At 45.9% G+C, this 15,806-nt stretch overlaps 1 protein-coding gene and 1 pseudogene across 1 annotated transcript in view; both read right to left on the minus strand.

The window, feature by feature from the left end:
- LOC144752108 (nicotinamide N-methyltransferase-like) overlaps positions 1-9,577 on the minus strand; it is a 193,568-nt gene extending 183,991 nt beyond the window's left edge. Inside the window, exon 1 of the mRNA XM_078640051.1 lies at positions 9,420-9,577. Coding sequence (XP_078496177.1) covers positions 9,420-9,567 — 148 coding nt within the window. The 5' untranslated portion in view covers positions 9,568-9,577. The remainder of the gene's footprint in view (positions 1-9,419) is intronic.
- Positions 9,578-15,297: 5,720 nt separating this feature from the next.
- Positions 15,298-15,425, minus strand: LOC144752314 (U4 spliceosomal RNA; annotated as a pseudogene).
- Positions 15,426-15,806: the final 381 nt, after the last annotated feature.

Below are 15,806 nucleotides of genomic sequence, written 5' to 3' on the forward strand. Positions count from 1 at the left end.
CCCCATGGTGGTCTTGTTGATGCGAGGTACGGTGGCGAAGGCTTGGCTGGAAGAACGTAGTTGGCGGGAGGGGGTGTAGAAGGACAGTCTTGAGTTGAGGCATTCTGGTCCGATGTCGTAGAGTGATTTGTGTGCGTGGGTAAGCAGTCGGAAAGTGATCCTCTTATTGACGGGTAGCCAGTGGAGGTCTTTAAGGTGACCAGAGATGTGTTCGTTGCGTGGGATGTCTAATATGAGCCTGGCTGAGGAGTTTTGGATTCGTTGGAGTTTCTTCTGCAGTTTTGCGGTAGTACCTGCGTAGAGGGTGTTTCCGTAGTCCAGTCGGCTCGTGACTAGAGCGTGGGTGACTGTTTTCCTTGTTTCGGAGGGGATCCAGTGAAATGTTTTTCTGAGCATGCGAAGAATGTTGAAGCAGGAAGAGGATACGGCGCTGACTTGTCTGTTCATTGAGAGTGAAGAGTCCAGGATGACGCCTAGGTTCCGTGCGTGGTCTGTCGGGATGGGTGCTTTTCCGAGGGCTTCCGGCCACCAGGAGTCGTCCCATGCAGAGGGGGATGTACCTAAGATGAGGACTTCTGTTTTGTCTGAGTTCAGTTTCAGACGGCTTTGTTTCATCCATTCGGCAACTTCTTTCATTCCTTCGTGTAGGTTAGTTTTGGCGGTGCTGGGGTCGTTGGTGAGAGAAAGGATCAGTTGAGTGTCATCCGCGTAAGAGATGATGTTGAGGTTGTGTTGGCGTGCGATGGCCGCGAGGGGGCTCATGTATACGTTGAAGAGGGTGGGACTGAGTGAGGATCCTTGTGGTACGCCGCAGATGACTTCAGAGGCCTCGGACTTGAATGGTGGAAGGCGGACTCTCTGGGTTCTTCCGGTGAGGAACGAGGTGATCCATTCAAGTGCTTTTCCTTGGATTCCGATGTTATTGAGGCGTTGTAAAAGGGTGCTGTGGCAGACTGTGTCGAATGCTGCAGAGAGGTCAAGGAGGATGAGGGCGACTGTGTCTCCATTGTCCAGTAAAGTTCGAATGTCGTCTGTTGCTGCGATGAGGGCGGTCTCAGTGCTGTGTTTTGCTCGGAAGCCAGATTGTGAGGGGTCGAGGGATTTGTTGGCTTCGAGGAAGGCGGCGAGCTGGTTGTTGACAGCTTTCTCGATGACTTTGGCCGGGAATGGAAGAAGCGAGATGGGGCGGTAATTTTTGAGTTCGGTGGGGTCCGCTGTGGGTTTTTTCAGAAGGGCGGTGAGTTCAGCGTGTTTCCAGTCTTCCGGGAAGGTGGCGGAGTTGAAGGAGCAGTTGATGACGTCTCGGAGGTGCGGTGCTATGACGGAGTCTGCTTTGTTGAAGATGTGGTGAGGGCATGGGTCTGTGGGGGATCCTGAGTGGATGGAGTTCATCAGGCGGATGGTGTCCTCAGTGGAGATTGGGTTCCAGTCGTTGAGGGTGTTCACGGGGGGAAGATGATCAGCAAATGGTAGAGTGGGTTGGTCTCCGGGTTGGTTGTCAAAGCTGTTGTGGATGTCTGCAATCTTGTTGTGGAAAAATGAGGCTAGGGAGTCGCAGAGGGTTTGAGAGGGGGTGATGTCGTTGGAGTTGGCCGAGGGATTGGAAAATTCCTTGACGATGTTGAAAAGTTCCTTGCTGTTGTGGGCGTTGTTGTCAAGTCGATCCTTGAATGCTGTTTTCTTGGCCTTTCGGATTAGTTGGTGGTGAGTGCGGGTGGCGTTTTTGAAGGCGTCCTTGGTGCTAGTGGTTGGGTCTTTTTTCCAGGCCTTTTCAAGGGAGCGGCAGAGTTTCTTGGACTTCTTGAGATCATCGTTGAACCAAGAGGCCTTCTTGCTGCCAGGTTTGTTTTGACGTTTCTTCAGTGGTGCTAAGGTGTCAGCGGTGTTGGATAGCCATATTGTGAGGTTGGCGGCGGCTTCGTTGGCGTTAGAAGAGAGGGCTGGGGTGTTTTGAAGGAGCGATACGGAGATTTGGTCCGTGGTGATTTTGTTCCAATTCCTTTGCAGGGTAGGTTGGAGGTGGATGCAGGGTTTTGGTTTGTTGTAGGTGAAGTGAACGCAGCTGTGGTCAGTCCAGAGGAGGTCTGTAGTGTGGCTGAAGGAGACATGGTTGCTGGATGTGAAGATGGGGTCGAGTGTGTGACCTGCGATGTGGGTGGGGGAAGTGACTAGTTGTTTAAGTCCGAGGTTGGCGAGGTTGTCCACGAGGGTGGCGGTGTTGCGGTCGTTGATCTTTTCGAGGTGAAAGTTGAGGTCTCCCAGAAGGATGTAGTCTTTGGAGGGGAGTGCGTGTGGAGTGATGAAGTCCGTGATGTCTTCACTGAATTTTGCGCGGGGTCCTGGTGGTCTGTAGAGGAGGGTGCCTCTGAGTGTGGTTTTGGGGTCGATGTGGATCTGGAAGTGAAGGTGTTCGGAGTTGGCGAGGTTGGCGTCAGAGCTGGTTGAGATGCGGATTGATTTCTTATGGACGATAGCGATTCCTCCTCCTGTGTGGCCGGTGCGGTCCTTGCGTGTGATCTTATAATTTTCAGGGATGGCGATGGCGATGTCTGGGGCGGAGGAAGCGTTCATCCATGTTTCCGTTAGGAAGGCGATGTCTGGAGAGATGGTGTCTAGTAGATTCCAAAGGTCAATGGCGTGTCTGTGGACCGATCGGGTGTTGAGAAGGATGCATTGTAGGTGATTGGGGTCGGGAGTCTGTGGGGTGGTCGTAGCGGAGATGTAGTTGGTGCCGCTGAATTTGCAGGTGAAGCAGGAGAAAGGTCCATGGGTTTGACCAGGGGCGGCTTGGATACAGGTGGGGGCGCAACCGGGGTTAAGGGCTAGGAGGGAGGCGGCATCGTAGGTAATGCGGGAGGGCTGGGCAGCGCGAGGGGCAGGGGGTCTGGCGCTGGGCGCGGTCCAGGCGCGGACGGGCGTAGACGGGCTTACCTTTGGCGCACCTTCGGCGTGGCCGAAGCGCGTGGACGCTGCGCGTGGGGGCATCAGACATAAATGGAGAGTGGAGGGGGGCGGAGGAAGGGAGGAGCAGCTGGGGAGGCGGGTGCGGGGCGGAGAGGAGGGGCTTGCTCCGAATCACAAACAAACAAAATGGCAGGGGCAGAAAATACGATCTGGGCGAGCTTGGGGCCACAAAAGTATGAAACAAAGGGGAGAAGGCACAGATTAACCAACAGCAGTCAAAACGGTACCAGTTTAACAAAGCGAGCGCAGTGCGAGCAGAGATATGCGAATAATACTGCTTCTATGCGGGCGGTTACACGGAGCAAAAGCGCTGCGTTGCAGGTAATGAGTCAATTGCAGTGCTGTGAGTGCTCAAAGCGCTACGATACCAGCCAGCAGAATTTCGTCAGGGATGTGAGGATGGCGCTGAGGGAACTCGGCAGAGCGCGAGTGAGCGGCCGCCTCTTACAGCGTAAGGGAGGTCACAGCGCTTTGATCTACGGGGCAGTGGTGGTCAATCTTGGAAGGGAGGAGCAGCTGGGGAGGCGGGTGCAGGGCGGAGAGGAGGGGCTTGCTCCGAATCACAAACAAACAAAATGGCAGGGGCAGGAAATACGATCTGGGCGAGCTTGGGGCCACAAAAGTATGAAACAAAGGGGAGAAGGCACAGATTAACCAACAGCAGTCAAAACGGTACCAGTTTAACAAAGCGAGCGCAGTGCGAGCAGAGATATGCGAATAATACTGCTTCTATGCGGGCGGTTACACGGAGCAAAAGCGCTGCGTTGCAGGTAATGAGTCAATTGCAGTGCTGTGAGTGCTCAAAGCGCTACGATACCAGCCAGCAGAATTTCGTCAGGGATGTGAGGATGGCGCTGAGGGAACTCGGCAGAGCGCGAGTGAGCGGCCGCCTCTTACAGCGTAAGGGAGGTCACAGCGCTTTGATCTACGGGGCAGTGGTGGTCAATCTTGGAAGGGAGGAGCAGCTGGGGAGGCGGGTGCAGGGCGGAGAGGAGGGGCTTGCTCCGAATCACAAACAAACAAAATGGCAGGGGCAGAAAATACGATCTGGGCGAGCTTGGGGCCACAAAAGTATGAAACAAAGGGGAGAAGGCACAGATTAACCAACAGCAGTCAAAACGGTACCAGTTTAACAAAGCGAGCGCAGTGCGAGCAGAGATATGCGAATAATACTGCTTCTATGCGGGCGGTTACACGGAGCAAAAGCGCTGCGTTGCAGGTAATGAGTCAATTGCAGTGCTGTGAGTGCTCAAAGCGCTACGATACCAGCCAGCAGAATTTCGTCAGGGATGTGAGGATGGCGCTGAGGGAACTCGGCAGAGCGCGAGTGAGCGGCCGCCTCTTACAGCGTAAGGGAGGTCACAGCGCTTTGATCTACGGGGCAGTGGTGGTCAATCTTGGAAGGGAGGAGCAGCTGGGGAGGCGGGTGCGGGGCGGAGAGGAGGGGCTTGCTCCGAATCACAAACAAACAAAATGGCAGGGGCAGAAAATACGATCTGGGCGAGCTTGGGGCCACAAAAGTATGAAACAAAGGGGAGAAGGCACAGATTAACCAACAGCAGTCAAAACGGTACCAGTTTAACAAAGCGAGCGCAGTGCGAGCAGAGATATGCGAATAATACTGCTTCTATGCGGGCGGTTACACGGAGCAAAAGCGCTGCGTTGCAGGTAATGAGTCAATTGCAGTGCTGTGAGTGCTCAAAGCGCTACGATACCAGCCAGCAGAATTTCGTCAGGGATGTGAGGATGGCGCTGAGGGAACTCGGCAGAGCGCGAGTGAGCGGCCGCCTCTTACGCAAAGGCTATCTTTCTAACAGAAGCATTTGCAAACACAGGATATTAAAATAAACCTTATTAAAGGAAGTATTTTATTATTCTGAGTTCAGGCATACTAAACTCGACCTGCTACCGTGTTCCCTGAGTCTGCCGGGACTATAGCGTGTAATAGTTCCAACAGCTCATCTTCGCCTAAGAGAACCGGTAGCCCTTCCATAGTGAAGAACGAAAAGGGCGGTAATTCACTATGAGGACATGCCACACTCTAGGCTTGTCCTACCTTACGCTTCAATGCACCCTGCCCGTAGGCCTACCCTAGGGGTGACTGATATGGAGGTTAGGGAAGGTTCAGGGACTGGCAAGTGTGGGCACTTGCACAGTCAGCGTGACAGTACGGGACTGTACGCGGGGTCTGCAATGGCAGACCGGATTCATGTCTTACGAGGCCGCTTCTGTGGGTGGCGCAACCAGCGCTGCAGGCCCACTAGCAGCATTTGTATCTACAAGCCCCGGCACTCCTCGTGCACGTTACTGGGGACTGACAGTAGACCAAATAACCCAATCGTGGAAATCAATTGTACATACCCTTTACATTGGGAGCACTTGCACTGCGGCACGGATTGGCCGTGGCGCAGTGCCCTGAGCATCGAACACCAGCAAAACATCTGAGGCACATCAGCAAAAAGTGGAAGGGAGACTCACCCCAAGGTGCCAAGTCTAAAAGCCAGTATTTTAGGACTGGTTTAGTACATTTGTGACTTTGAGCACCTTTAAAAAACAAATTCAGTCAGAGGGTTTTTTTGTTTAATTTTCTCCTGCTGGATCTCTCGGCGGCATTTGATTCGGGCAACCATAAGATTCTGGTTGACCGCATGCAGAGTCTGGAGATCAAGGAGACAGCATTAGATCTCCTCCAATCCTTCCTCGACTTTGAGCCCAACATTGTTCAATCTTTATATCATACCACTGGTCACACTTATCAAAAATTCTGTCTTCTCCCTGACAGCATATGCTAATGATACCCAAATTGTGGTATCACTAGCGAATACAAAATCAATTCTGGCTCTGCATTTCGGACCTGCATGTGCAATGTGAGCAAGTGGATGTACAACAATTGTCTCAAACTGAATGCCACAAAGACAGAAGTCATCATCTTTGGCAATAACCCTTCATTCTGGAAGCTGGCATGGTGGCCGCCTGAGCTGGGCCCACTCCTTGAACCCATAAATAAAGCAAAAAATCTTGGCTTTCTGTTCGATAACCAGTTGAAGCTCAATGACCGAGTGAAAAAACTCACATTTGCCTCATACTGCTCTCTAAGGCTTGTAAAAAAGATTGAAAAATTCCTACCCCCTGAGCTTTTGAAAACCGTGATCTTTGCACTGTTACTCACAAGGACCAACTACTGCAATAGACTCGATCTCATCCTTACTACAGGCCCTTTGAAGAGGCTGCAGATGCTGCAGAATGTAGCAGCACGGTTCCTCTTCAAAATTCAAAAATATGAATCTTCGAGAGGAGCCATCGGGACCCTCCACTGGCAACCGGTCAGACAACGTTGCAGGGTCAAGGCCCTTTGTCTGGGCTATAAATCACTGCACGGTCTAGGGCCCATCCATTTCAAGGAGAAACCTAAATGGTTTTATCCCAGGAGGGACTCTTCATTTGTGTTCTGCCAGGAACTTGACTGTCCCCCCATTTAGGAGGACCACTTTGGGTGCCTCTATAGTGCCAATACGCCCTTGAGCATGAGTTTGCGCTTTACAAATCATATTCATATTCCTATCATACATCTCTCTCAGGTGACTTATGCGAGTAGTAGTGCATGGAGAATAACAAGACTCTCCTTTCAGATCTCTTGCTCTCTCTCAGATGATGGGTGAGGGGAAAGACTTGCCTCTCCTATTGGACCTCGGGCTCAGATGACGGGTGTGAATAGTAGGGTGTGTTAAGAGAGACCAGCCTCACTGCTCAATCCTTCCCGCAGCTGATGGGAGTGTGCAGTAGTAAGTGGAAATGGACTATCCTCAATGCTAACATCCCTCTCGTTGATAATAGATGTGCATAGTAGGGTGTAGGGAGAGACTGCACTCTACTCACCACTCTCACCAAGCAGATGGGCGTAAATAGTAGATTCTGATAAACACCATCTCCAGTAAGACTCCTTACCACAGTAACAAGTGTGCATACCAGAGCATATTCATACATCACCTACTCCTTTCTCCTGCTCACGTTCCTGCAGGAGTCTCGTGAGTTTGTATTAACAATCTAATCATCACAGAATTTATCTCTTAAGCTTCTTCTCAAAAACAAGGATCACAACATGCATCCCTACTAATAGGGTGCATTGAAAACTCATCTACTCCTTTTTACTATACACAATCCCTAGAGAGTTCCACAAGATCATAAAACATAGATACAAACAATAGAAATATTTAATTACCAAATATTAATCCAACACAGCGCAATGCCTCCTGTTTTGAGCAGCATAAGGTTGGCCGCAGAGACTGGCATATAGCCAGGCCCTGCGGCCAACCTCCTCATGAGGCCAGTGCCACACATCACCAGCCTGTGGTTATGCACTGTGGCTAATCCACCATATACAACTAACCCCATGCAGCACACAGTCTTTGGCCATGTGCAGTGGTAGGTTGATCACAAGGCCTGGTCTGCAACCAGTCTCTGTGTCCAACTCGCTAAAGGCAGCCAAAGGCAGCCAACCCGCACCCCCCCTCCACGGGCCACTTTTGACCCTGGGCACCCCGGCAACATATTTAATAGGTAAGGGGCACAAACCCCCTTCCCCTCAGATGATTTTATCCCCAGGGACCCCATCCCCCAGGGTCCAACCACATATGTCAAGAGAAGGGGGGGCACAGGTTATTCTCATGCAACTTCTATGATTTTTTTACACATTGCCAGATTATGCTTGTTACTTCCTCTTTCTATGTGTGCTGCAGTCTGAGGAATATGCCACTGTTGATTGTTTTTGTGCAAGAAAGCATCCCTTCCTTCCAAAAACCGCCCTTTATGCAACACCGGCACCCGTGCACCATGGTTAAAGTGTGCCTAGGCAGCCAAAATGACACCAGCAAAAGAGAATATAGCAGATATTCTTTTAAATATGGCACATTCCTGCTTGTTACCTATCACGCAACCCAGCAAATTGGCATGTTGCACTATATGACTTTTTTTTATAAAAACGCCCCTAAGTGGTTAAGGGGCCATTGCTGACTGAGACCCTGGAACCAACCTACACATGAATGATGTGGCCCAAGAAATCTGACACCCTTCTTAGGTGGCACATATTCCATTTCAGAGAGGACCTGTCTGGGCAATTCAGGCTGGATTTTTCATATTGAAGCAGTACCAAGACTAATGTGCATATGGCTGGGACTGGAGTGATCTCAGGTTGCATGGTTGGTATACTAACAATGGGTCAGAATACTACCCTGAGTGATTGCCAGAGGTTAGACAAACTGCAAGAATCCCTCTCATATTTTTTTGTATCTGATTTCTTTATAGCGCCTGCAATCTTTTCGGAGAGCTACTTCTATTGCTCAGTGTCCACAGATGCCCGTGCATGTCAGAATCTGCACAGCATCACACACACCGGTGACCGCGGAGTATAACAAATCTAAAAAATAGTTAAACATGAGGTCAATATTTGTCCCCACTGCCAGGTTTTACCTGACAATGGAAAACAGAAAATGGACCTTGTACATTGGGCCAGCAGGGATAGTTTATCTAAATTTTTGAGCTACTTTACAATCCTATTTTTTAATACCCAAATACCTAAAATTGTAGGAGTACATTCTACTAGTAGTACATTTACGTTTGTGAACAGTGCCACAGTATCCAATGTAACGAAAATTGTAAACTTTAAAATGTAAATATGCAACAATGGAAATTCCACAGCCATCTACCAAAATGTTGTGCACAGATGTACTTTTGAAAGCAGCCCATGCACTATTCATACTTGGGGCAAGATAATGGGTATGGAGGCTACATTCTGTGTCTAATGTGATGTTGATTCTAGTTTACATAATCTATGGTAGAATATCTGCAGCTGTATTATCATGGAACAGTGAGATAGAAAAGATTCATAAAAAGAACTAGGGAATATATCTGTATATTCCATTCATGAAGGGGCATGATTTTATCGTCAGAGGATTTTATTGGGATTAGATCTGTACAATTCGTCCCATCTCAGTCACTGGTGCATTCTATATACTGAGCTGCAGAAACAGCCTCCTGTGTTTTATTCCAGTTTTCTAGTTTTGAAATGTACATAATTTGTGCAATGTCAGTGAAAATAGGAGGCATTATTGACATTTATCTTGCTTTTCAATGCACAATGTACAAGACATTATGGATAGATTGTAAATATTAATATACTTTACAATGTACTTTTCATCATCTATGTGCTTTTCAGATTTTACATTTGTTCATTCTGTCAACTGTCTATTCCTGCTTTTGATTTCATTAGCAACAAAAATGTGAAATACATTTATTATTCATTCTTGTCTTTAAATAACCAGAACCGATTAAACAATTAATGCACTGAAAGAAAGAAGCTCTCATAATATTGTTCAGAATTCAATGCATAAACATAGAGCATATACAGTAATATTTCACCACATCTTTAGCTTGGAAAACAGGAGTTATAGGAAACATACCTGAGGTGAATATTTTGTTGAAAGAAGGTAACATCTGAATAACTGAATCATTAAGGAAGGCAGAATCATTTGCAGTATATGTTTCCAGCATTAAAGCTGCATCCAAGTATCGTTCATGGAGCTCTTTCAGCTCAGAAAATGATGCCATTTTCAAGTATTCAAAGTTTCAAACTCTACTTCTTCTGTTTGTGCAGCTATACTTATATTAAATCATCTAAATTGCAAATGATCGATGAACAGAAGTCAGTTTGATTTGTGTGCGCTCCAAACCTCATCCAAATTCTATTCTTCTTTGATGTCAGCTGATTGAAGCTTAGAAATATTTAGCATTCTGTTTGCAAAGCATATTGTTGTGAAGTGTGTCACATGCACCATCACCTTAATTGAAACAGATATGCTTAAAGTACCTTGAACGTCTCGCCGAGGTTCTACATGCCGCCAATATCTCCTACCTTATATAAGTCGACGATACACAAATCTACATAAACATCTCTTCCCCTGTGAAATTTTCTCCCTGAATGAGGCCTTGAAGCTGACAGTCCACTGGCTCACCACCAACCAGCTTAAACTCAACGCAAATAAAACTGAATTTCTTCTGATCTCTCCACCCAAACCCAATCCAGACATCCAGGAATGGATCAAGACCATCTCAGCACTAAACTACCCTCCTCGGCGAAATCCCTTGGAATAACCCTGGACGGCAGCCTGAACATGCGTGGCCATATAAACTTGATGGCCAAAATGGATAGATTCCACCTGAGGTACCTAAGAAACCTAAAGCCCTTCATGATGTGTCCGACCTTAATACGGCAGTACAGACACTAGTCATTTCCAGATTAGAATATGGATGCTCTACTCTTGCCGGTCTACCCAAGAAATCCCTGGCCCCATTAAAAGCCTGCCACAACACCGCCTCCAGACTACTAACCGACTCAAAGCAATATGACCACATCTCTCCCCACCTCAAAGCGCTGAACTGGCTTCGCCTAGAGGCCAGAATTGAATTGAAACTGGCCTGCATTACTCACAAAGCTCTTTATAACAACTCCCTAATATTTCTTGCACAAAAACTCGTGATATCAGGAGGACCCAGAAACTCCCGAACTGCCAAAAACCTACTGCTGCAACCTGCATGTTTCTGGAAGAAAAAAAACTACAATCAGGCCATCACTGGGGCTGCGCCAATTATTTGGAACTCTCTCGCCTAATGAAGACGTTATATTAAAATCTTTCTCTGGACGATACCTATTCCTGCACTCCTGGGCATTCTCCAAAGAGTTGAGACTATGTGCCTTCTTGTACAATGTATCTACCTGTCCTTCCCACATGTAGCTGGGACTTTAGACTGCGTGTTTTCTTGCATTATGTATCCACTATTTTACCCAATTGATCCCTCCCTTCCCATCGCTTTGTATACCACCCTTAATACAGTAAAGTGCTCTGATACCCTCATAGGTCTGGTTCGCACTCTATAAAACTATAAAATAATATATAAGGGAAGACAAGTGCAGAAAGAGACAACAGGGGTGCAGAAATGAGGTGCAGACGGAGGCAACAGACTTGCATAAAAAGGGAAGAGAGGTGCAGAAAAGGCAGGAAGAGTGCAAAAAGAGGAACAAGTGGTACATAAAGGGAAAAGAGGGTGCAGAAAGAAGCAAGACAGGTGCAGAAAGAAGCATGGAAAGTGCAGAATGACCCCTCCCCACCTTTTTTTCTGGTTTTTTTTCTTCCTTTCTTCTTCACTCCCTTTTTTTTCTCAACGCAGAGGTAAATATTTGTATGGAATTTATGAACATTTTGAAGATCTAAAGGATTGTGTGTCAGGCAGGTTGTATAAAGACAAAATTATGTTAGGCCATCAGGGAAACTTTTTTGTTATATATATGCTCAGGGTGATTGTATGAAATCAATACTTAATTAGGTTATCAGGTACTTTATTAGCATATTAGATATATAGGGGAGGCCCTGGGAGAGGTTAGCTATCCACCACCGGGACCGTTGGTCCTAAAGCCTCAATACAGGAGAGGCTTGAGGGGTGGAGTCTGGTTACTGACTGCACTACGGGTAGAGGAGGGGGGATGGTGGGTCAGGATAAGGGGGATAGGGATGGAGTTAAAATAGAAAATGCAGTTCATAGTAAATTGAAGATGAGGATGAGCGTATGGATGTCAGGAGATAAGGTCATAAAATGGAGAGGTACATCAGTTTTTGATGGGGGATAAAAGGATCCAGGGTAATTTAAGGTTATGTTCATTTAATGTGGGTTGTTGCTGAGCTTCTGGTGATGCAATCTGACTTGTCCACCACAAACCGCGGAGTAGCCATTTTAGCAAAGAATGGGTTTCAAAGCACTGGTAGAATAGCGGTTGACAACCAGGGCCACTGGGTGGTTATTGAATGTGCTAGGGGGGAATTTGTATTTATTATATGCTCTGTATTTGGGTCTAACTTTGACGAAGCCACAGTGTTAGAGGGTCTTAATCTGGAATTAGCGCCATGGCCTACCCCGCTGATCTTGTGTGATGCTTTCAACATCCACTTGGATAGTCAAGATCTTCAAAATGGTGGAAATACTATACAGGCAGAAAACCTAGAGTTTTCAAGGCATTACAGCACTTGGTGGAGGATCATGGTCTGAAAGGTGCATGGTCTACATTGCAGATATCAGACCCGGGACTTATGTTTTATTCTTATCCTCACAACAAATTGGTTAGGCTACATTACTTCTATGCACCATCAGATCTATTAACGGATGCCAGAATACAAGTCTACCCAAGAATCACATCAGATCATGGCCCATTAATGATAGACATCCCGACTAGATGTAATAGTAATTCTTCCTCACAAAGATCTAATTCATTTGACTTTAAGCTTTTAAAAGAGTCTAATTTTATAAACCACATGAATGATTGCATTCAGCAATTTTTAGAAGTCAACCATAAGTCGACGTACAACCATATGTCTGGGATGCCCTAAAAGCAGGGTTTAGGGGAGAGACTCTGAGCTATGCGCTTTATAAACAGAAACAACTCAGAGCTGAGGTTCAAGATCTTGATGGGAGGATTAGGTTGGCAGAGGTAGAACTGATAGCGAATGGAGGAGATACTGCCCCTTTACAATCAGAAGGAGCACGATGCAAAGCCAGAATTAACCTTCATTGGAGCTGAGAAATTGCTATTAAATTTAACTTGTTTAAGAGAAAAAGATACAAATTCAGTGAAGCTACTGGGCGGTGTTTGGCACACAGGCTAAGGTCTAAAGAGGCTTCACAGAGAATCCAAAATATTGTGGATAGACAGGGTAAATTAGTGGAAACCTCACAGGAAATATTTGAAGTATTTAACTTTTTCTTTAAAACATTATATACCAAAGACAATCAGGGGGAAGAGGATATTGAGACATTCTTCAAGGACGTAGAGGATGTAAAACTGGGGCAAGTAGAGGCATATATTTTGGAAGAACCCATTACCATGGAAGAATAAGTAGAGGCGATAAATAATCTGAACAGTGGAAAAGCAACGGGTCCAGACAAGCTGCCTCTGGAAGTCTATAGAACATTCTTCCAGGAGCTAAAATTTGAATTACTGACTACCCTACAACAAGCACAGGTGGGGACAGTTCTCCCATCATGGGAGGAAGCAAATATTATTGTTTAAAAAAAAGTAGCATAGCTCCCAGGGTTGTATTGGCACATTTCCCTAGTAAACACCAGTGGGAAGATATATACAAAAATGTTAGCCACTTGCCTAGTGAATCTTATTACCCCACTTGTATCATTAAAACAACATGTGTTTTTACCTATTTTGGCTACCGTAAATCACATTGACAGGGTAGTAGCATTGCTGGACAAAGCTTATGTACAGCGCACTACCTTAGGTTTAGTATTATTAGACGCCGAGAAGGCATTCAACCGTGTGTCATGGAGCTTTCTCTGGGGGACATTACAAGCCATGGGGTTTGGACCTGGCTTTATTCTCGAATCTGCATTAATGGGTTAGAATCAGCTCCGGTGTATATATCAAGAGGCAAGTTAGAACCATCCAGGGGACAGCTACAGCAACTGCAATCATGCTGTATGAGATTTGTACGGACCCAAGGGAAACCACGAAGAGCAATGCACTTTATGTCACCGCCTCAAGAGAAAGAGGGGTGGGCTGTACCTAATTTTACATTTTATTATTATGCATGTATTTTGCAAAACATCTGGATAATACTCACTGGAGAAGATATTGATAACTCCACAGAATACCCCTTCATATATCAGATGATATTGGGGCAGGAGTAAGGTATTGTTTGTTTAGAAAGCTGGAGTATAAATATTACAAAAGAACGCATTTTAAGGTAGTAGGAGGTGCCTATAAGGTATGAGGAGTAGTACGGAACAAATTACAAATCGCGGGGGGCTGCTTTTACACCCCATTAAAAACACCCATTTTACTACCTGCGGTTTTCACTGAGTTGCTCAGAAATGGAATAGATAAGGGAGTTACATGTATAGGCAAAAATGTATAAGGACGAAGGTCTGCTTTCCTTTCAGATATTAGTTGATAAATATAAACTCCTCCAAACAGATTTTTATTAAATTCCTCCAGATGCGGGACTTCTTGATGAAAAAATAAAGGACAATAGAGCCATACGTGTTAGTCGAGCCTATTAGACGGAAGCAACAGATTGGTGGGATCTATAGCTGCTTATTAGATACGCAGAGAGAATATCTGGAGGCCCAAAATATAAGATGGAGAAATAGATTTGGAGACATACACATGAACAATCAATTGATACAGCAGAGAAAATTTTAATATCAACCCATCTAAGAACACAACATTTTAGAATTATATTTGATCTATATCATACCGCTGCGAAGATGATGAAATAGGGGGCTTAATGATGGGAAATGTTTTAGATGTGGTGCAGATGTGGCTAACATTATACATATTTTTTATACATGTAGGAATTTGATTCAACTTTTGGACCACATAGAGAAGTTCGTCTCGGAAATTACGGGAGATAAAATTAATATCACACCATCCATTATGTTAATGGGCATAGGGGAAGAAATAATTGAAGGACATCCAGCTTTTGAATTCAGTTTTTTGATTTTTATAGCAGTGGCAGTAGTCCGTCTATGTATAACCTCCTTGTATCTTTTTTTCAAAGTTCTGTAGAAATATTGGTGTTAAGAACCCACAATTTCCCTGATGTTCTAGAGTTTCAGTCTTGATTGCATCAAAGCCTGGTGGCTCTAAAGAAGATGCCAGAATGGGAGAGCTGCTTGTTGGTGGCAGTGTATTTGGACTGGGACAAACTGCTCGCATTTTCTGAGAATTGGAGCAGTGGAGGCCCCTGGCGATTCTGATAAATCACTTGCATATTTATGTTCATTTCCCGGCCATGGGCAGTATTGGGACCGGCGTCTCCCAATTTGAGTGCTCTGGTCTTTTATTGCAGAGGAGTGAATATTGTGAGATCCCTCCAAACGGGGGATTGTTCCATTGCTGGATTTAGTCCTTTCTGGTAAGTCAGGATGGGGGAATTCTTAACATTAGAATGGTGTTTGCATAAAAATTGAGTGATGAGGCCTGGTTTTGGTGTCTTTAAAAATTACTTTGCGTCAGGGACTGCATTTCGTGATCGCTTTAAAGATTCTGTGTGAAATCGTTTCCTTGATGTAGGGAAGCTGTTTTTTTGTGGGCATCCAGTGATTGAGGTCCAGCTGTCAGTGACTATATCTTACCCCAGTAGTCTTTGCCCTCCTCCTCCTTGGGGATAGCCGATCACCAGGAGGGGTGGCTGTGGCAAGCCAACAAACCACCTCTCCACAGAGGGCCAAAAGTAGTCAGGAGACCCGGGGCTATAGCCAACCTGCTCTGGAGGTTAGCCTCTGGGGAGCCCGTGGATCAACTATTTTCAAGTTGACATGCTAGGGTCTTGGGTAAAGTTTTCAATAGGCAATAATCGCGCCTCTGATGGACCTCATTGGCTACAATACTGCCACTGCACAAAGATGTTTTGCACATCTGTACTTTCATTGTGACATACGTACTCTTTATCTCCAAATGTTGTTTTTTTTAGTCCTATATACTGGGCTTTGTGCTAGTCTTTAGCAATCACATAGGTGTGGCTGCGTACACACTCACAGTCTGTTTATTAACCCAGAAACATGTTTGAATGGTGTGAGTGAGGTGTTTCTTGTCCTCATCTCATCATACACATGTGAATGGCTGTGTGGAGCATCATGTGTGACTGCTTAGCTTTGTGCCTACACAGATCATGTATTTTGTGCATTTACTCCACAGTCAGATGAAATGACAAACTATGCTTTCTACCATTTTGTGATAGACTACTTTAATGAACTGAGTTTGTTTGCCTAGTCTCTATTTGTGAGAC

The sequence above is a fragment of the Lissotriton helveticus genome, chromosome 4_2, assembly GCF_964261635.1.
Source record: "Lissotriton helveticus chromosome 4_2, aLisHel1.1, whole genome shotgun sequence".
Lineage (NCBI taxonomy): Eukaryota > Metazoa > Chordata > Amphibia > Caudata > Salamandridae > Lissotriton > Lissotriton helveticus.